The following is a 21,392-nucleotide window of genomic DNA, read 5'->3' as shown; positions in this document are numbered from 1 at the left end:
ATACAATTCACTATGGAAATAGAAGCCAACAACCAACTTCCCTTCCTTGACGTCCTAATCTACAAAAAACCTGATGGCTCCCTAGGACACACTATCTACCGGAAAAAAACACACACCAACCGCTACTTACATGCACAATCACACCACCACCCTGCACAAATAAACTCCGTAGCCAAGACTCTCATCTCCAGAACCAAACGCCTGGCTGACAAAGACCACTTGACAACTGAGTTACAGAATCTCTCAAATGTGTTAATCGCCAATGGATACCAGCAAAACAGGGTTACGAAGCTAATCCAAAAAGAAACACCCCCCAAAAACCAAGACACAGAAGAAAACAATGGCATGGCCCTCCTTCCTTATATCAAGGGCACTACAGATAAAATTAGCAAAATCCTCCATAAACACAATATCAAAACAGCCTTTTGCACCAACCAAAAAATAGCCAATATCCTCAGAAACCCCAAAGATAAAATCCAGTTGGAAAACCAAGGGGTCTATGAAATACCCTGCAAAGTCTGCCCAGCCACGTACATTGGACAAACAAACAGACGAATAAATGCACGTATCGCAGAACACAAGAATGCCGTCAAAAAAGAAGAAAAAACTTCCTCTCTTTTCCAACACATGAAAGAAACAGGACACGAAATTAATTTTGCAGATTCCAAATTGCTCTTTAACATGGAACATCACCACAAGAGAATAATCATGGAAGCCATCGAGATAGAGAAACACCCTCACAACATGAACAAGCGTGACGACACGTCCCGCCTGCCAGACATCTGGAAATTAGCCCTCCCCACAAAAACCGACACCAGAACCAGAGGCACACAGAACGCCATCACCAATCAACCACACCAGACCCAAACCCAGACCCTCTCCACAGATAAATTACAGACACCATCCAGTAGCCAAACCATAGTGGCACCTCCGGATGCTGCACCCCCCTGCAATCCCTACACAGATCTGGCTGGCACAGAGCACAAAACCACAGCTCGCCCCTATACACGAAGCCAAGCCAGAGCACAACTAAGTGCAGTACAGCCATCTTCTCAGAAAAACTCTTCACAAGCTCAAGAGGTCAAGACACGAAAGCTTTAGCAACTAATCCACACTTAATGACCCACCTAAGTGGTACTCAGAATATCACTCAAGAAATCACTCAAGATATCCCTCAAGGAATTAAGGAACAAAAGAAGAAAAGGCACACTAACCTGGGAACTTCCTCTCTGCCCAGAACGTTGGAGGCTATACACCACACCCCCTCAACAGTATTTATAGGAACTCAAACACTGAGATCCTGCTCTGTTCCAGTAACAAGAAGCCGAAAGCACCAGCCTGAAGATGACGAGTGAGACCTCGTCGAAACGTCGCCTAGACACCCCAACTCTTACACGGGAAGACACCCGAAGACACCAAAACCTGCATTCCTGTACCCGTGAAAATCTACGAAAGCATATATATATATATATATATATTTCCCCCCCTTAATTTTAACATATAAATTATAAGGTGTACCACAAAACCTATCACTTATACAATCTTTTTAGACTTCCATCAGCTCCTCTGATGATCTACCGTTTTAAGCACTTCTTATGCATTTCTAAACTTTATATTGCCTTTACATCTCTTGACAAATCATCCTTCCCCTTATCCATTTTTGCAGTGATTCCATTAATACTCCTCACAAAACTTCTTGCAAACCTACAAACATCGTCTGCTCTTCACAAATACTTTTCAGATAATCTGTAAATTTACTCCAGTCTTCCGTGAATTTCTGGTCCTGCCGGTTTCGAATCCTTCCTGTTAGTTTGTCTAGTTCAGCAGAGTCCATTAGTTTCATCCTCCATTCCTCAATCTTTGGTAATTCTTCTTGCTTCCATTTTTGGGCCAGTAATATTCTTGCTGCTGTTATTGCATATAAAAAAAGCTTACATTCCTTTCTATTTATATCCCTCCCAACAATGCCAAGTAAAAATGCTTCTGGTTTCTTTATAAATGTATATTTCAACATTATTTTCATCTCATTATATATCATCTCCCAGAAGCTTTTCACCTTTTTATATTCCCACCACATGTGATAAAATGTTCCCTCTTTTTCTTTACATTTCCAACATTTATTACTAACTTTATACATTTTCGCTAATTTTACTCTGGTTTCTCTTCAGATCATATAAATCCTTCGGCCTCACTTAAATTTCTATTGGGATCCCATGAAGAAAAAGGCATGGCCTACGGAGTGAGTTCTTCAACCTGACCAGACCTTTGATCCCAGCCTGGAACTTTAAAATACTTCACCACATTTGTCTATCTTCCTCCTTTTCTCTATGAGGAACAGATGGAAATGAGGACAGGATACCTTCATTAGACAAAGAGCAAGCAATAAGCTACTGACCAGGAGAGCCATCAGAAAAAGATGAAGGAAGATTTACTAAGAACAGGATCTTCTGAATGGTGGCTCACCGACTGTGGAATGCTCCCCACAGAGAAATATTCCTAGCACCATCATTATCAACCTTTAGGCACCAGACAAAGATGCTCCCATTCACTCAGGATTTTTTTAAATTAATTGTTCATCCTTTAGTTGGGTGGGGTAGGATGTAATGATGATGATGATGATGATTTATACCCTGCCCATCTGGCTGGGTTTCCCCAGCCACTCTGGGCAGCTCCCAACAGAATATTAAAAACACGACAAAAGATCTAACATAAAAAGCTTCCCTAAACAAGGCTGTCTTCAGATGTCTTCTAAAAGTCAGATACTTGTTTATTTCCTTGACATCTGATGGGAGGGCGTTCCACAGGGCGGGCGCCACTACTGAGAAGGCCCTCTGCCTGGCTCCCTGTAACCTCACATCTCGCAGCAAGGGACCTGCCAGAAGGCCCTCGGAGCAGGACCTCAGTATCCGGGCTGAATGATGGGGGTGGAGACGCTCCTTCTAGTATACGGTTTCATTTTAAAAATAATAATTACAAAAATGAATACTGGGGTAAAGTGTCAATAAAGCTGTTAACAAAATTAACATACAAAAAAGCATTACGTTAGGCAAAATCTATTTGCTTCTATGTATATTGCATTCAAATGCTGATTAATTTTCATGAGGACTTTTTTTTTAAGCAAACTGACATGGAAATGTCAAGAAATGAATTTAGTGTTGGAAAAATGAGATCTTTTGCATATACAACAAAGTGTGTGTGTGTGTGTGTGTGTGTGTGTGTGTGTGTGTGTACACTTTGAATTTCCACTAAAGACACTCAAAATTGTATCACAGAATCATATAACTGTAGAGTTGGAAGGAACCCTGAAGAACATCTGGTCCAAACCCCCTACTGGAATCTCAACTAAAGCATCCATGGCAGATGACCATCCAACCTTTGCTTAAAAATCTCCAAGGAAGGAGAGTCCACCACCTTCTGATGGAGTCATTTCCACTGTTGAGCAGCTCTTACTGTAAAAAAGTTCTTCCTGCTGTTTAGTCGGAATCAAATCACTTCTTTTTTAAAAATCATTTTAAAATCCATTGACAAATCAATTGAAATAGGATCATTTTAATCAAACAGGACACATTGTAATACTTAATAATTATTGCATCGTTCTAATTCTTCAAGTAGTTTATACTCAATATAGCTAAAAAATGGGGACACTCCCATTTACATTTTTCACTATTCTCAAGGGAAAAAAGCACCTTTCAATTTTGTTCACACAATACAAAAAGCTCATCTGTTTCTATTTTAGAATAGTTTAATTAAATCCCGAGGCTGGCAAAGAGAGATATGTCTAACTGACACCAGCCACTGAATATAGCATTAGGTTTCAAATATATGATATGGTAACAAAAGAGAAGGGGGAGGCAATGTTGGATTTCATTCCATTTCTTAACTGCAAATTATCCATTTGCGATGTATTACCTCTCTACGGTGCAAGTGGAAAAGCCATTTTTCTTTTGACTATATCCAGGGCTTCTTTTCCCAGCCGGAACTTGCCAGAATTCAGTTCCTGCACCTTTCAGGTGACGCCATTACCATTATAAGAGAACATGGAGAGTTCCAGCACCTCTTTCTATAGGAAAAGAGCACTGACCTTTCTCAAAACTGCTCTTTGTAACAGCCTGTGCCATACACATTAGCCCCTTTGTATGTTACATGAAGGGGCAAAAGATGATGATGATTATTATTTATACCCTGCCCTTCCCAGTTTAAAAACTGGGCTCAGGGTGGCTAACAACAAATTTAAAGCACTTAATTGTAAAATCAGCATAAAATACAGTATAAAAACATGAATAACAATAAAATTCAAAAATCAAAAATCAATTTAGGGGAAATAAGCATTAGATAATCCCCAGGGCTAGCTGGCTGAATTGCTCCTACTTGGGCCAGCGAGGAGACCAGGGGAGAATTAGCTGTGGGATCCCATAAAAGCTGTGAGATCTTCATAAAACGGGAGGGGGAGGGAAGAGAAGGGAAATAAAAGATCAGGCTGAATTCAAATTAAAGGCTAGGCGGAATAGCTCTGTCTATAGAAAGGGGCTTAAAGTTCCACCTCTGGAAAACAATCCTCATTGGGCCGCAATATCTGCACATTAACTTAGAGAGTCTGAGGAAGACAAGCAAGCCTATATGTGCCCGTTTCCCTGGGTCCTAGGACCATGATTCCATGGGATTCCAGGATCCAAGGAACCCTGTACATATTGGCTTCCCTACCTCAAATGTCCACCTCTTACGCAGCTGGCATAGGCAGGACACTTAGGCAGGACACATCAGCCTTTCTGAGCAATGCAAGAAGCGGCGATTCTCTTTGCAGATCTTGATGCAGTGGACAGTGTCTGGGAAAGGAGGCAGTGGCGTGGAGACAAGTCCAGAAATATTTAGAAGCGTCCCATGTTCTGATTTCCTGGTTGTTTGAAAACATCCCAACTGCATGCAACACGTTAGGGCACATTCCTGCTAACCCCACTGTGAGGGCCTGGGAATCGGATTCAGAGGCTGAACCTGAGGAATCCCAGGCTGCACAGGAGTCCCTGCCTCCAGGACCAGCTGAGCCGGGGCTGGGGCTTGAACCTGAAGGGCCCTCACCTGTGCTGGATCCTCAGGTGCAGGCACCAGCTGAGTCTGCTCTGGCCCCTGAGGCGATGGAGGACCCATTGCCTGCAGGTGCTCCACTCGCAGCTCCGTCAGGGGAAGAGGAGGTTGCCTCTGGTTCCGGTAACCCTCCAGCCTCTCCGGAGCTGCAGAGGCTCAGGGCAGAGAGGTGGAGGGAACTAAGTTCCTGCAGGAGGAGTGCTCGCCTCCAGGCCAGGAGAGGCGAGTCACCTGTGGACTGGGACCACCCTATGCCTCAGGGCAGATAAAAGCCAGCCAGCCCAGTCCCAGGTTGCAGGAGCAACATTGTTGGTAACCTGTTCCTGCCGGCACCCTGTCCTGCTCTTCTGCCAGAGTTCCTGACCACACCTGACTCCTTGCCTTGGACTCCGCTTCAGCCTTGACGGACAGCCTCCATACCACATCCTCGACCTTGGACTGGACTCGGATCACATCGCACGGTAACCCGCCGGGACCAGCACACCCACTCTATACAAATGCCACAGATCAAACACTGCCCCTCTGTTATGTGAGGGCATGTGCCTGTATAGACAAAATGAAAGCTGGTGCTGATGTTGCCCTCTGGTTCTATTGGAACCAAGAAACACAGCTAGTATAGTAAAGGAAATCTGTCTGGTACTTGGCTATGAGCTCCACAGCTTGCAATGGCAGGACGACAGTTAACAGCCAGTAAGTCATGCCATCTCTGCTCAGCAAAGCAAAAACTCTATGGATTTGCAGGCATTTTAACTTCACGCTGCTGTGCCGCCACAATAACCATGTTTTGGAATACTGATCTGAAAAAAACAGGAGAGTTTATGGTGGGTTCCATGCTGCACTGTTTCTGCACGGTCCACCCAATGTCACAATCAAATTGCCAGTTAATCCATTACAGTGGTACCTCGGGTTAAGAACTTAATTCATTCTGGAGGTCCATTCTTAACCTGAAACTGTTCTTAATCTGAGGTACCGCTTTAGCTAATGGGGCCTCCCGCTGCCCCATCAGTCCTGAGTCTCTTCCCACTGTCCTCCCCCCAAAAAAAAATTCTCTGGGAGTTACCTGCAACATGAGGAAGCCTGTCTGTACACTCTGGGGTGTGGGGAACTTTAGGAAAAGGCAAGTATCTCCACTAGAAATGGTGAAGGAATTCAATTCAGTACTCATTTGAAGGCAAACTTGTCAAATTTGCCCTTTCCAAAATATTATGAAAACACAGTCATCCTTTGAAATCCTCACTTCTCCCAATTTTGCAATGCAGTTCCTCAGTCAAGTAATATGTACAAAAATGGAGATACTAGGGTAGTGTGCAGAAAGATATGTATATATTAGTGCAAATAACATAAAAAATGGACTTTGGGAAAAAATGAAATGCAAATTGTGCATATTAGGAAAAAATGCATATAATAATGTGTATATTAGGATAAATTTGCACTAAAATAACTGATGGGTTTTATTGAGGCCTTTAAAAACAACAACAAATAAACTGCAAACCGTTGTGGGAATGTGCAGAACTAAACTAAAGGATGGAAAAATGAGAATCAGAGAGAAAGTGAAATTGACAAATTCATCCATTTCTAATCTCTACACAGAAGGAAGCCTTCTTGCGCACTCTCTCTCTCTCTCTCTCTCTCTGTGTGTGTGTGTGTGTGTGTGTGTGTTTTAAACCCTCTGATGCTGCACGATTCTCTGGGGAGGTTTGAAAGAACAGCTAGTTATTGGATTTCCTTCCCTCTTCTCAGCAACATGATCGGTTTCCCTTGATACTTTAAGTTAAAGCTTAATGCCAATTGGAGAGGGTTGGGAGAGAGGCGAAAGATTACAGAAAGACTGGAACACACACACACTCACACACTCATAGCACGAAGCAGTCACAATGTGTTGTTATCATTACATATTTTGCCCAGTTCTGTGAAATTGTACAAATAACTTTTTTATAAGATAAAGCTGGACAGTGGCAGGATTTTTCAGGATGAAAACCACCCTATTAATTGTACACTGCCTTGATATTTTGTATGAGTTAGTGGTTTATAAATATTCTTATAAATAAAATAAATTCTATACCACAGCCATTCTAGACTCCTCCACCCTCTCTCATATTAACATGCACACGCACACACATCAGTCAGACCTTGGTTCAATAAATTAGCCTGTATTTACATGGTTCAAAGTTAAGCTTTTATTTGGTTTTAAATTAAAAAAATAAATTTCATTATTAAAGAGTGGAATGGGTCTAAACTAATGTTTACATATTAGTTTTACTTGGTTGAGAATACCACCAGAGAAACAATAAAGGTGTACTGTTATCACCCAAACAGAAATCTTTTTGTTAGAAAGTTTTGACAGTGGTATAATTCAGCTTCATTGGGGGGGGGGAGTCTTACAGGTTTACAACGAATGTTAGAAGTAAACACCTGGCGTCCGTGCTATGCACATCTAATTTCCACCTTGTAGTCAATCACTGAACCCGGGGCACTATACGACAGTGCTTATGTCATCTGCTTCATCTGGTTTCTTTTGCCTGCTTGGCAGGGATTTCAAGTACTCGAGGTGCCTGCGAGCATCCTCTTGATTTTGCCGCACGTAGTAAACGACGTAGGATATCACCATGGTGAACCAGCCAAACATGGTGACCAGCATAGCATAATCAGTAGTCTTTTTAGGGAGGTTGCAGAGGTCGGCGTCAGCAGCGTTGAGGAACGGCCTCCCGGCGTGTTCGTCGATTTCCGAAGTCTTACAGATGATGCTGTTGGCCGTTTCGTGGTTGGAGGCCATGCTCCTCAAGACCTGCTGCAGAGTACAATCACAGTGCCAGGGATTGTTTGCGATCCTAGCCCTGGCCTTTAAGTTGTTGAACGCGTTTTTGTGGACACTTTTAATCCGGTTGTCCGACAAGTCCAACATCTGCAAGGTTTCGGCCACCCCTTTGAAGGAGTGTTCGTCTATGAATTCGATAATGTTTTTGGACAAGTTGAGGACTTTCAACTGGTGCAAGTCCTTGAAGATTTCGTTGGGGATGGAGGTGATCTGATTGGAGTCCAGGTAAAGGAGGACAGTTTCAGGAGGCAGGTCTCGGGGTATTTCCTTGAGGTTTGCATTGCTGCAGCTGACATTCAAACCTCCGGAATGGGAGCAAAGGCAACCTTTGGGGCACATACTGGCAGAATGAAAACACAGTATCATAAGGACAAAGCTTTGTAAGAGCAGACACATGGAGAGGGAGCGAGTTAACCACAGGTCTACCAGATGCATGCTGGGATGTCAGCATAATCACACAGCCACTTCTCATTTACCCAACAGTGGTGGCAAAGGGTCTCAGGCACAAAACGCCAATCTCATCCTCTTCGGCGACGTTGCCCAAGAATGTGTTAATGCACGGGCTTCCTCATGGTCGGTTTTCTTTTCGAAAGAACATCCCTGGAAAATCAAAACAAAAGAACAACAACCACCAATCAGACCAGAAAAGACACTCATTTCAACAAGGCACAAATGCAATTTACAGTGCAATCCTTGGCATGTCTACTCAGGAGTAAGCCCCAATGAGGTTCAGTAGGACTTATTCCCAGGTACGTTGCTGTAGTCCAACTCCCATCATCTGCAGTGTTCAGGCATGATGGGAGTCCAACACACCTAAAGAGTTCTAAGTTCCCCATCCCTGATGCATAGGAATATAGTCTTAATTGAAAAATTCAATGGGATAGTCTATTATTTTATTAATGCACAGTGCCAACGTGAGTTTCATATGTATTTCCTTCAGAGTACAGACGTCATCCCATCTAATATTACCATTCTTGAGGGACATTGTTTTCCCCCCTTTTCTTTTTCTTTTTTTAAAACAGAGGTTTTCTAGAACAATAGTAATAAAACTTAATTACTTTCTTCCTTTTACAGTAGCAGACACATTAATAAGATTTACAGTGGGTCTCCAACAGCAGTAACAAATTAGGTAAGCATTTTTGTGGTTAATGGCCTTGCAACAAAGTATTCCGTATAGCTTTCAATTCAAATAAAACTATTTAAAGGAGGGCACATTCTTACAAGAAGAATGCACTCCTTTTCAAAGCAAACCAAAATATTGCTGGATTTCATGGCAGAAATACAAGCTTTCTTGCCCAGTTTCCTTTTCCTTCAGAATATTTCAATCTACCTGCATAAAAAGGAATTTTGCTACATGTTTGTGGCAGGGACACTGGCAATAAAATATCTTAAACAATAATATATTTTATTTTAAATTATCACTAGCACTATAACAGAAATGATGGAATACACTCCACTGTAATAATTAAAATGCTCTCTACAATTTTACAGTATCTAAGTGTAACAATGAAAGCAAATGAATGTATTTTTGTCTTTGAACTCTCTGAAGAAAAGTGAAAATATTCAAATAGTTTCCCCTTAATTAAATTTGAACAGAACAGGAGAGCAGACAGTGAAATGTTAACATACAAGATTTTGTGACACAATTGCTTTAAGTATGAACTACAGTCCAGTTTTATAAATCAAAGCAGGTTCTTTATATACAGACATTTTCTTTTATGCAGAAGCTGAGAGATTTGCCCACCTTCCAAGCTATATTTACATATAAATTATTCTTATTTTATACACAAAGGGAAGTTACTGCTAATTGAATTCCTAGAATGTAAGCTGTGTGAATCATCTTCAATTTTGATTCCTAAATTTGGGGATAATTTACATATCATCTGTTCTCTTAATTAAGGACTAGGTGCAGTATACTGGATATAAAGTGAGGGACAAGCAAATGAGAAATCTCTAAGAACCCTAATTTAGCTCTAGATATTGTGAATTTTGGCAACTCCCAACATTTTAGTCTTTGCTTCCCATCTGTAAAATGGGAACAATAATGACCCAACTTAAAGAGCAATTACAGAAGAAGAGAAATGGAACAAACCCAACTTGCACACCTAAAATGCTATATAATACGGAGGTATTAGCAATTTGATTTCCCCCCAAAATGAAGGTGTTGCAAGGTAAAGCATTTCTATTCTGAAATCCCTGCTACAATATAAGTTAGTAGAAGGCCATTTTAAATAAATACCAACCATGCACAACTTAGTTTTGTGGAAGCACCTCAACAGAAAAACCATGAGTTGTGTGTGTGTGTGTTTTGGCGTCTGACTGCTTTTCTTTTTAATTAAAAAAAAAATCAAGGAAAGGTAACATTTATTTGTTTAGGCATTTAATTAGTGTTTAATATTTCAAAAATCTCTAAATGGTGTATAGTCAAACAAACAAACAAACAAACAAACAAACAAACAAACAAACAAACAAACAAACAAACAGAATATCATTAAAACACTAAAAAACCCAAGCCCCTATAACCTAAAACCAGTAAACCAGCAATATAAAAGCAAATAAAACAAAAATTCAGAGAAAACATGTAAAAAAATTCCAGTCTTACGGGTTGGAGAAAGCTTGGGCAAAAAGACAAATCTTCCCAACACGTCTGAACATGGAGCTCCAAATCACATGCAGTTTGGCCCCAAGAATGTAATCCTTGAGCTTCTATTGTTTCCAACCATAAGTCCATAGTCAACTAGATGTCACAAAAGAATGACTCTATACTTCAGGAAGCCATTGCCTTGAGGGACTCAACTCATTCCAATACTGAAGGTTCCATGTGGGCGTTTCAGTGGTGTAATCACTGTCTCAAAATTTCACAATGTACATGTTGTGGCTATAAATTCATAGATGTAGGTTATCATGCAGACACAGATGGGCTCACATTAGCGATTGTCCATCTGAATTCAGGTGCAGAAATTTCAGAATCTCATCAGTAGGGCTTAAACAAATCTTGGTATTGAATGGGTTTTGTTCTGCTTTCTGCATATTGAATCCTAGTACTAGTTTGGAACAACTGCATTAGAGCTTTTATGGAATACAGTGGTACCTTGGTTTACGAACTTAATCTGTTCTGGAAGTCCGTTCTTAAACCGAAACCGTTCTTAAACTGAGGTGCGCTTTCCCCAATGAGGCCTCCTGCAGCCTGCTACCATTTGGCTTCCGTTCTTTAGTCCGAGGTAAAGTCCACAAACCGGGACACTACTTCTGGTTTTGTGGAGTTCATAAACCGAATAGTTTGTAAACAGGCCTGTTCTTAAACCGAGGTACCACTGTATCAGATAGTGCAGGATATAAATGTGATAGATCTTGGCTTATCCCAACCTATGTCACATGGTTTTTCTAAGATAGGAAAATCGCAAGGAAGCAGCTCTGAGGTCCTTGGAGTGATGCTGAGATACTGCTAGGGCTCAGCCAAAACAGACCACCCAACATAAGAAGATAGGAAAAAGCCTGATGGATCAGGATCCAGAATCCTGTTCTTATAGTAGCCAACAAGACGCCTTTAAGCAAGACCTGGCCACAACAGTGGTCTCCCCACTTGTGATTCCCAGCATCTGATATTCAGAGGTTGAACATCAGAGGTGGAACACAGCCAACGATATCCTTATTCTCTGCAAATTTGCCTAATTATGTTTTAAAGTTGGCGGCCATTACTACATTTTGTGGGAGAACATTGCATAGTTAAACTATGCACTGTGTGAAGTGGTACTTACTTTTGCCGAACCTGAATTCTGCAACATTCAGATTCGTTGGATGGCTCTGAGTTCTAGTATTATGGGTGTGTGTGTGTGTGTGTTTCTATACACTTCCTCCACATCGTGCAAGACTGTATACACCTGTGTTATGTTGTTGTTGTTTAGTCGTGTCTGACTCTTCATGACCCCATGGCCCAGGGCACACCAGGCACTCCTGTCTTCCACTGCCTCCCGCAATTTGGTCAAACTCATGCTGGTAGCTTCGAGAACACTGTCCAACCATCTCATCCTCTGCCGTCCCCTTCTCCTTGTGCCCTGTGTCATGCCCCTCCTTAATTGCATTCTTGGTAAACTAGAAAGGCCCAAATGCTGCGACCTTTCTTCACAGGGGAAATGTCACCACTATGACTAAGACTGAAAAGTCGGGGACTCTTTTCAGTGGTTGGGGTATGGGAGCAGAGATCAAGTACGAGCACACATTTACCATTGGTGCCATTCACACTTCTCACTACACTTCTACTCAGAAGACACCAGAGAGATCAGGAAGCACTGCTTTTACCCTTAACTCAGATCTGCCTTCATGACAATGGCATGCATCAATCAGGAACACAATTGTTTTTCCACCAGGTAGCAGTGGCAGTGGAAAAGGTGAAGGGGGGGGGGGAATTGTGTGAAACCATTTTTATGACTTCCCCATATGACTCCCTCTCGACTATTTTGAGCTGAAAATTCATCTCCGTCAAAGTTTTGGCTCAGCTGAGCTCTAAAATATTTTTACAAATATGACAAAGAACAACATAAATAAAATTAACAGTGATGTATGCATGGGGGGCTGAATTTAAACTATTGGTTCTCATATTAAAAAAAACCCCTGAGTTCTGAGTTTTGGGAAGTAGCTGCTATGCCATCTAAATAATCTTTTCAAAAATTCAAGCTGGGGTTGAGGAAATTCAGAGACATAGTGTGTAATAAAAGAAATCTGAAGAACCTGCCAACTTATCGTAGCTTTGATGTTTTGGTGAGAAGCCTTGGAAGGTTGCCAGGTAGCCTCCTATCTGATGATATCCTCATAGGGTGCTGTTTTTTTCTGACAAAGAGGTAGAAAGAGATCTTGCTGAATGAATCACATGGTGCCATCTCATATCTTATGGGCGAGAGGTCTTGGGGACAAAAAGAAAGAAAATGATTGTAGAAAAGGTTGCACAAAAATGTTTATTTAATGTTAAAAAACTACTCTTCTCTTCCTTCTAATTTTGTAATATGGAACTTATCATAGCAATCAAGCCAAACAAAAATCGACTGCGCCTTATCCCTGTTGCTAATAACGATGATGGTAAAGGAGGTGATGGGGTGGAACAGTTCTAAATATTTTTAGAGTGAGGAAATGTGGAAGGATGAATACCCCGGCAGACAAATCACAAGCAATGAAAACTGATTTTGATGAACAAAATGTATAGGGCTAGTCCATAACATATCTCTAAGCAATGAGAGGTTTCTAGAGGGGAATCTTAAGTGAAATGCAAATTTTGGCAGTGACTTTCCAAAACTTGATAGTAAGAGAAAACAGCCTTGAAAAGGATACTGAAAATAGCAAGTTGAATGCTGAGGAAACTAAGGGTGCATTTACAATGTGCGTTTGCAAATTTTCAACAATGAAGCAAAGTATTTCTTTAGCTCTGTGAGGAGTAAATTCACTTTTAAACAGAGTCCTTATGATTTGATTCTGGCATTCATACATTAAGCATTACATAACGAAGCAGGGATAAAACTGTTGTCGTACCGAGAACAATAATTTATCCATTCTTGTACCCCAGTTTCATCTCTTAGGTGTACTTTTTTGGGGGGGTGTAAAAAAAGGAAAAGTATATGGAGATCTTGAACTTCATTGCAAGACTTCCTTGCAAAAGATTTGTAAGACCCAGAATCTTATGAATTCATCTCATGTGATGATTTTCTATTTCCATAATTCAGGAATATCTCAAGAATATGTCCTAAGCTAAAATCCTGACAATAACATTTTTAAGAAAGCTTTCTATAAAGTCTTTAAAAAGTTTACCAAAGTCATAGTTCTCCTCACTGAAAAACAACATTTCAAAGGCATCAAACCTTAAGCCTTTAGTAACCAAGCTTCAAGGATTCTGAATTACCCCTATAGTTTTTCCAAATCAGTTCCATTATAAACAGCAGAAGCTGGCTGAGGAACATGCACAGGCAACCCATTAATCATCATCTGCTACATTTAGCAACAATCCACAATACTATATAAACCTATAAATTCACGACCAAGGAGCCATATACTTCTCTGAACATTTCTACACTTGTACCTGTATCTTCCTGAATGGTCTGTCTTAACACAAAGTGAGGAGTTATCCTGATAGGATAAAAACAGTGCTTTTATGCTGTCATTGTTGTTTTATTTTTAAAAATCCCTCACTGTAGAGAAAGTGTTGTTTTCTTAACCATGCATTTCAAAAACCCTAAAGAAAATTCAAAAATCCCTAAAGAAAATGAAAAGCACTCCCAGCCACAGACAGGGTTGGCTAAAGCCAGCCAATCATAAAATGATATATGAAGAATGTACTAGAAAAGAGTCAACGTTGGCAACTGTGGCCAGCAAGGAAGTTGCAGAGATGGGCAAAATATTGGCAATGTTATATAGAGGCAAATGGGTAAAAGAGTAATTTGTACTTGAAAACACAGGTGGTAAACTGAAAAAAATATTACAAGTTCTGTGAGTCACTATAAAAGTTCTAGGCCGTATTTTTTTCCAGGGACATTGTCTCACAAAATGGTTGCCACTTCTGCAGATGGCAACCGACATTTGTGTCCTTGAATTGTAAAGCTACAAGGGACCACGAGGGTTCTCTTGTCCGTGTCCTGCAATGCAGCAATCTTTTGCCCAACATGGGGCTTGAAGAACAGAACATGATGGAAACACACTCTTCTGCAAACTAGCACACACATATACACGTGTTTGTGTGTAAATACATGCATGAATACAACCACAAACACTCATCCAGTTGCTATCTAGCTCTTACATGCATCTTCAGAATTCGAGGAGGCTTACTCACAGGTAAGGAAGTACAGAAGTCCAGCCTAAAATAACAACTCTGAGTTAAAACTGAACAAATCTGCTACCTATAGGTCTATCCTGCTAAGGTAACCAATTGCATTTTGTGGAAACATATAATATAATATAAAATATGTGTGTATGTATTAAAGGAGAAAACATTGTTATGTAGTAACTCCATGACTGAAAAATGCAAACAGAGAAAGAACATTAAGGGACTGGGAAAAATCATTAAGAATGTTATTACTTATTACATCCCTAGTTAAAGGTATCACTGCTAAAGTGATTAAGACAACTAAATCGGAATGTTTTGTTTTATTAAAGAACACCATCAGAAGTCACTTGAATGAAGATAATCTATGCAGGCGTGAGAGCAGATCATGTTGTTAAAAGGAACAATAAAACCAAATGAGACAAATGCTCTAAAACAAAAGAGGACCAGATAATATATTCAAGACTTATATTCAGTGCTTTTTTCTGGGAGGGGACGCAGGGGTACGCATACCCCTAAACATTTTGTGAATCTAAGTTTGACCTCCTTGAGGGGCAGTATTTCAATATGACTAGGAAAATGAGAGTACCCCTAAACATTTTTAAAGAAAAAAAGGACTGAATATTGCATCTTTAAGAAGTGTGGCAATAGGAACATAGATAGTCACCATCTAGACACAATGTTGAACACTTCTAAAATTTTAAAGAAAAGCAGAAAGGCTAAACCACCAACAAGTACAATTAGGAATGCAATATTTCAAGCCACCGTAATAGTCCCTGGCAAAACGTATCTTAGAAGGATGCAATTATAAGATTTGTAGCCATTGTCTAAGGCAGGAGATGACAAGAGAGACCATTGCTGCCTTGGCATACAAATCTCCACAGGAAGTATCTGGAACTGAACAGCTAGTAACAATCACAGCCATGCAATTAAATCCAATACCCTCTTAGGAAGCAAATTGCAAAACAAACAACCACAGAAGATATAATTTCAGAAAAGGGAACAATAAAAGAACGGTATGTGGTCCCCAATTACCAGTTAGAAAGCAGCTAATAGGAGAGGTAACACACATACAAACTGTACAGAGACCAGTTAAGAACACCAAAATGGAGGCTTGGGGAGAATGCATGCCCCCAATTCATTTATTTAATTTTTAAATAGATAATCCATTCTACTTTGGGGAGTGCTTTGCAGTATTTTGAAAAACTGCAAAGCAAGTTTTTCATTTACACAAAATAAATAAATAAATCTTGAATCAGTTTACAAAGGATTTGTGCTTGACGTCTCAGCTTGGAACCCTTAGATATTTGGAAGAAATTCAAAACCAACAATTCAGAACCTAAACTGATGCATACTAGTAAATTCTCATTCATACACACCCACCCAGGCACACACCTCAGTTAATGATCAAAAGAGGAAAAATTCCGGAAGTGTATTGCACTGTACTGTGTGCTCATAGCAGGGAAAGCAGGGAAGTCCCTCCTTCCTGGGACGCTGGTACATTTTTATGTTTGTTTAGTTTGTTTGTGCATAATAAAAATGAAATACATACACACACAAGCAGTGAAGCAGAAACGCACTGAAGCAGGGCTGCTGCCTTGCTCCTGAGACTGAGGGGTCCTGGAGTTCCGCGGTATTGGCGTGCACCTATGACATCAGCACACTGTGTGGTAGGCGTGTGTGGCCACCGCAAAACTTTGCGGCCCTTTCACCGTAAACATTGGGGGTGCCTATACTTGGCGGCTACGCACTGAAGCAAAGCCAAGGAAGGGCTATCCTGAGGTTTAATGGTATAGTGCAGGGGTCAGCAAACGTTTTCAGCAGGGGGCCAGTCCACTGTCCTTCAGACCTTGTGGGGGGCCAGACTATATTTTGAAAAACATATATGAATGAATTCCTATGCCCCACAAATAAACCAGAGATGCACTTAAAATAAAACCACACATTCTACTCATGTAAAAAAACACTAATTCCTGGACCATCTGCAGACCAGATTTAGAAGGCGATTGGGCCGGATCTGGCCCCCGGGCCTTAGTTTACCTACCCATGGTATAGTAGAACCTCGGGTTTTTTAACTTAATCCGTTCCAGAAGACCGTTCGGCTTCTGAAAAGTTCGAAAACTGAGGATCAATGGGTGGGCTGCAAAGTCAATGAAAAACGAAAATAATTTGAAAACCGGAGCAGTTCGGGAGTCAAAACGTTTCAAAATGGAGGCGTGAGGGAACCAAGGTTTGACTGTAGCATTTTTGTATCTTGCTGAAGAGCCAACCGGCAGAAGATCAGGAAAGCAGCCAAGATTTAATTCCTTCTGTTATAGAATGGGAGTTATCCCCTTCACTTTTGCCATTCTTTGGTGGTAAGTTTTACCACCCTGCTACTGCATGAACTGCTTGTAGCTCTTATTTCATCATGGTCTTTTAAGAATATCAAGAGATGGTGGCCTTGCTTAGGCCTTGCTAACTCCAAGTGTGGTGTAGTGGTTAAGAGTGGTGGACTCGTAATCTGGTGAACTGGGTTCGATTCCCCGCTCCTCCACATGCAGGTGCTGGGTGACCTTGGGCTAGTCACACTTCTCTGAAGTCTCTCAGCCCCTCTCACCTCACAGTTTGTTGTGGGGGAGAAAGGGAAAGGAGAATGTTAGCCGCTTTGAAACTCCTTAGGGTAGTGATAAAGCAGGATATCAAATCCAAACTCTTCTTCAAACTCTTCTTCCAAATTGTAGAATACAGCTGAACCACACATAGTAGTAGTAGAAGTAGTAGTAGTAGTAGTAGTAGTAGTAGTAGTAATAATAATAATAATAATAATAATAATAATAATAATAATAATAATTTATTTCTACCCTGCTCACATCCGGCTGGGTTTCCCCAACCATTCTGGGAGGCTTCCAACAAAAGATTAAAAATACATTAAAACATCAGTTATTAAAAACTTCCCTAAACAGGGCTGCCTTCAGATATCTTCTAAATGTCAGATAGTTGTTTATTTCTTTGACATCTGATGGGAGGGCGTTCCACAGGGCGGGCGCCATTCCTGAGAAGGCCTTCTGCCTGGTGAAAGCTGACTAAGAGGGCCTTTGTCCCCATGCATGGTCCTTTAAGACACAGTGTGGGAGTTCACAAATTGAAATGCTCATCAGACTGGCTCTTGGGACATTTGCATGGTTAATTTTGTATCATGAAAGGAATCCATGCTGTTCTCCCACTGTGGTCAGCCTAAGCTTCTTTTTAAACGCTACTGATATGTATGGATATAATATATTTAACATTCTATATTTAAAGAAACAAAAATCTAAGATGGAACCTCTGTACAAAGCAAGATGAACCACTGTATCAAGTGCATTTATGAAAAACAGGAACAATATGAACTATTAAGTATTTTATTGTTACCAATGGAAAAAACCAACTATGTTTACTGAGTTGTTATTCGGCTACCATTTACAAGGGAGAAATAATTAGAATTGTAATGGTCTGTGAGCACACACATAAGTGTAATAAAAGGGCTCTATTTCATGTACAACAAGAGCACTAGAGGCTATTTAATGGTTGGCATAATTTGGGAAAGCTGAATCCATGTAATCAGGTTCATCAAAAGCTGAATTTCCAACTTCACTGCCAGATACCCAGCTTTTTAATTGCTATCAAGGTGCCAATTCCACTACCTAACCTTGTAAATTTTGTTTCCGATAACATTACACCAAAGACACAACTTAAAAAATAGAAATGCAGATAATCATTAAGGCAAATGGCTAATCAAACACACACAAACACACCTCTCTAAAGGTATAAAAAAAAAGTCTTCAGGAGATGTCTGAAGGTGGAGAGTGAAGAATCCTGCTGAATTATTATTTATTTTGTATTTCTTAGTCGCTTTATCCCGCCCAGGGCAACTCAAAGAAACTTACAAGCAACCAACAAGACAACGCACTTCCCCCACAGATACATCAAAACCAGGAGGAAAAAGAAATACATTAAAAACATCCCATTTGCCTCTATGCAGTTACATCCTTAATTCAGACTTTCTGATATATCGGTACCGTGGTACCTTGGTTGTCGAACAGCTTGGCTCCTGAACAAAGCAACTCCAAAACGCCGCAAACCCGGAAGTGAGTGTTCTGGTTTGCAAATGTTCTTTGGAAGCCAAATGTCTGACGCGGCTTCCGATTGAGTGCAGGCAGCTCCTGCAGCCAATCGGAAACCGCACCTTGGTTTTCAAACGGTTCCGGGAGCCAAAGGGACTCCTGGAATGGATTAAGTTTGACAACCAAGGTACCACTGTATATTGCGATGTTCAGCTGGTTCGACATCATGATGTTGAAAACCAGACATCACTCAGCCCTACTGGCAACACTAAATGTTTGACTCCTGGTTGAGGCCAGTCTGGCTTCTGCAACGCAAAAGGACAACTAAGATAGTGCAATGCATCGAAAACTAGAACTTTAACAAGAAGGGTTCACGCTTCCCTCCTTCTTCATATGCTGTGCAAAGGGATGTTAGTGTCTTGCTAGCTTGCTATTGCCTCAGTTCTGAGTGGCACCTGGCAACGCACAGAGTGCCATCAATTCCTAATGAATGACCAAAACACCTTGAAGGACGGAACACTAATGGAATAGGAGAAAATAATTTTTAGAAGTCAACAGCAGATTAGGCAGAAAGAAAGAAGTTCAAAAGATCACTGATTCAATGAATAATAGAGATGTCATCATTGAACAGTAAGCCTCACCTTCAAATTATGTAATACCACTATTATCTAATGAAATAGCCCCTGGTACCCACAGAGCCTAGGGCTTGCCGATCAGAAGGTTGGCGGTTCGAATCCCCGCAACGGGGTGAGCTCTCATTGCTCAGTCCCTGCTCCTGCCAACCTAGCAGTTCGAAAGCACAAAAGTGCAAGTAGATAAATAGGTACCGCTCCGGCGGGAAGGTAAACGGCGTTTCCATGCGCTGCTCTGGTTCGCCAGAAGCGGCTTAGGGATGATGGCCACATGACCTGGAAGCTGTACGCTGGCTCCCTCGGCCAGTAAAGCGAGATGAGCGCCGCAACCCTAAAGTCGGTCACGACTGGACCTAATGGTCAGGGGTCCCTTTACCTTTACCTTTTTACCCCTGGTATCAGGAGTTACATTTAGAAAGGAGACTTGTGGACTCTGGGGAATCTGCCGGGTTGTCTTCTGTAAATTCTTCTTTACTTACAATGGTTTTTCCTAGCGTCTGAACGAGCTAATGGCCAGATAGAGTTAAGGACCTCACACTATGAACCGCTGACTCTTAACAATTATGGAATTATAAAATGCTAAGGAGAGCCACATGAACATTTATAGCCATAATTATGCTATGATTTCACAGTCATTGAATGCATTGCTCCTTATTCCAGATTAAAGACTTACTTAATTATACTCTGTGTGTAAGTGAATCAGCACTCTCCAATTGATGGGTGTACGACATGCTAAAAATGAATTTAACTCTGCTTTCCCACCTCTCGAGTCAAAATTATTGAGTAAATATTACTTCATTGTTTGACTGTGCAAGTGCCCCCAACCCTCGCATTCTAAAGAATTGGAACGAGGCAGGAAGTAGCCTCTTTCCTTCAACATGTTTTGTCCTTCAAAGTGCCAATTAAATAAAAATAAGTAGATTTAAGTGAAAGCCTGAATTTTATATAAGAAACAGCCATTAAAAATAATGAACAGCCATAAAGGAAAGCATTCCAGATCACAAAAGGACTTTTTGAAAATTAATTGCTATTCAGTTTCTAGAAGTTCAGAATTTCTGCCATTCAATTTCTTTGCCTTCCTTTTCTTCTTCTATCCTGTCCTTCCCTTACACACTTAAAAACAGAATTAAAGATAAATATATCATGGTCGTGACCTTACCCTGAATTCAAGAAATGTGGGTTCTGAATGTTGAATATAATGATCTCTAAACTCTCTGTTCAGACTTTATTTTCATGGCATATTCCTAACACGCATTAAGAAGACCAGGAATCGTGTCCATTGGCCTCTCCTTTTGTATGTCCTTGGCCCCACTGCCAGTGTAAGGGTATTTTGAGCCCAAAGGTGTCATGGACTTGAAGATGCTCGAACTCAGGATGAAAGGGAGAAATGTGCTAAGAGGAAGGCACGTTTGGCAAACACTCACTGTGATCAACTCCTGCCCGGAAACCTATGTCCCCACTGTGGAAGGATGTGTGGATCCAGAACTGGCCTCCACAGTCACTTATGGACTCACTCTTAAGACCGTGTTCATGGAAGACAATCTTACTCGGCTACGAGTGATCGTCAAAGAAGATTTTGAGCTCTATGAGTACCAGTGGCGTAGCGTGGGTTGTCAGCACCCGGGGCAAGGCAAGTAATTTGCGCCCCCTAACCCGTGGATTTGCGCCCCCTAACCCTAACCCCCAGATGTTGCGCCCGGTGCGGCCGGCCCCCCCTGCACCCCCCACGCTACGCCACTGATGAGTACCTGCCACCTACTTTACTCATAAAAATAACACTCCAAACATGCTCAGAGGAAACACACTTTCTGCTTATCCCACATGCCCCACCTCACACTAAGCTGAGGAAGGTCTAGGTCTAGGAGGAGCCCCCACAAAGCCTCAGAAGGAGTGGGTCTATCCAGGGCCGTCTTTAGCCCAGTGCCCCCAAATTTAGTTTAGCCGCCTCCAGATTTTTTTAGTTGTTGAGGTTTTTTGGGGAG

General features: G+C 41.2%; 1 protein-coding gene across 5 annotated transcripts in view; it reads right to left on the bottom strand.

Moving 5' to 3' along the window:
• Nucleotides 1-7,232: 7,232 nt before the first annotated feature.
• The window catches only part of LRRC3B (leucine rich repeat containing 3B), a 74,064-nt gene continuing 59,904 nt past the window's right edge, over nt 7,233-21,392 (bottom strand). For 2 of the 5 annotated variants that reach the window (XM_083468560.1, XM_083468563.1), the window contains exons 2-3: nt 12,623-12,794; nt 7,233-8,494 (exon numbers count right to left, since the gene is read on the bottom strand). In XM_083468560.1, the coding sequence (XP_083324686.1) occupies nt 7,553-8,329 (777 nt within the window). In that variant the 5' untranslated portion in view covers nt 8,330-8,494; nt 12,623-12,794 and the 3' untranslated portion in view covers nt 7,233-7,552. The remainder of the gene's footprint in view (nt 8,495-12,622; nt 12,795-21,392) is intronic. The other 3 variants (XM_083468562.1, XM_083468564.1, XM_083468561.1) reach the window with 2 other exon arrangements.

Source organism: Podarcis liolepis (genome assembly GCF_965112155.1).
Source record: "Podarcis liolepis genome assembly, chromosome: 12".
Classification (NCBI taxonomy): Eukaryota; Metazoa; Chordata; class Lepidosauria; order Squamata; family Lacertidae; genus Podarcis; species Podarcis liolepis.
The sequence above is the reverse complement of the archived record's forward strand: the minus strand, read 5'-3'. Positions and strand labels throughout refer to the sequence as shown.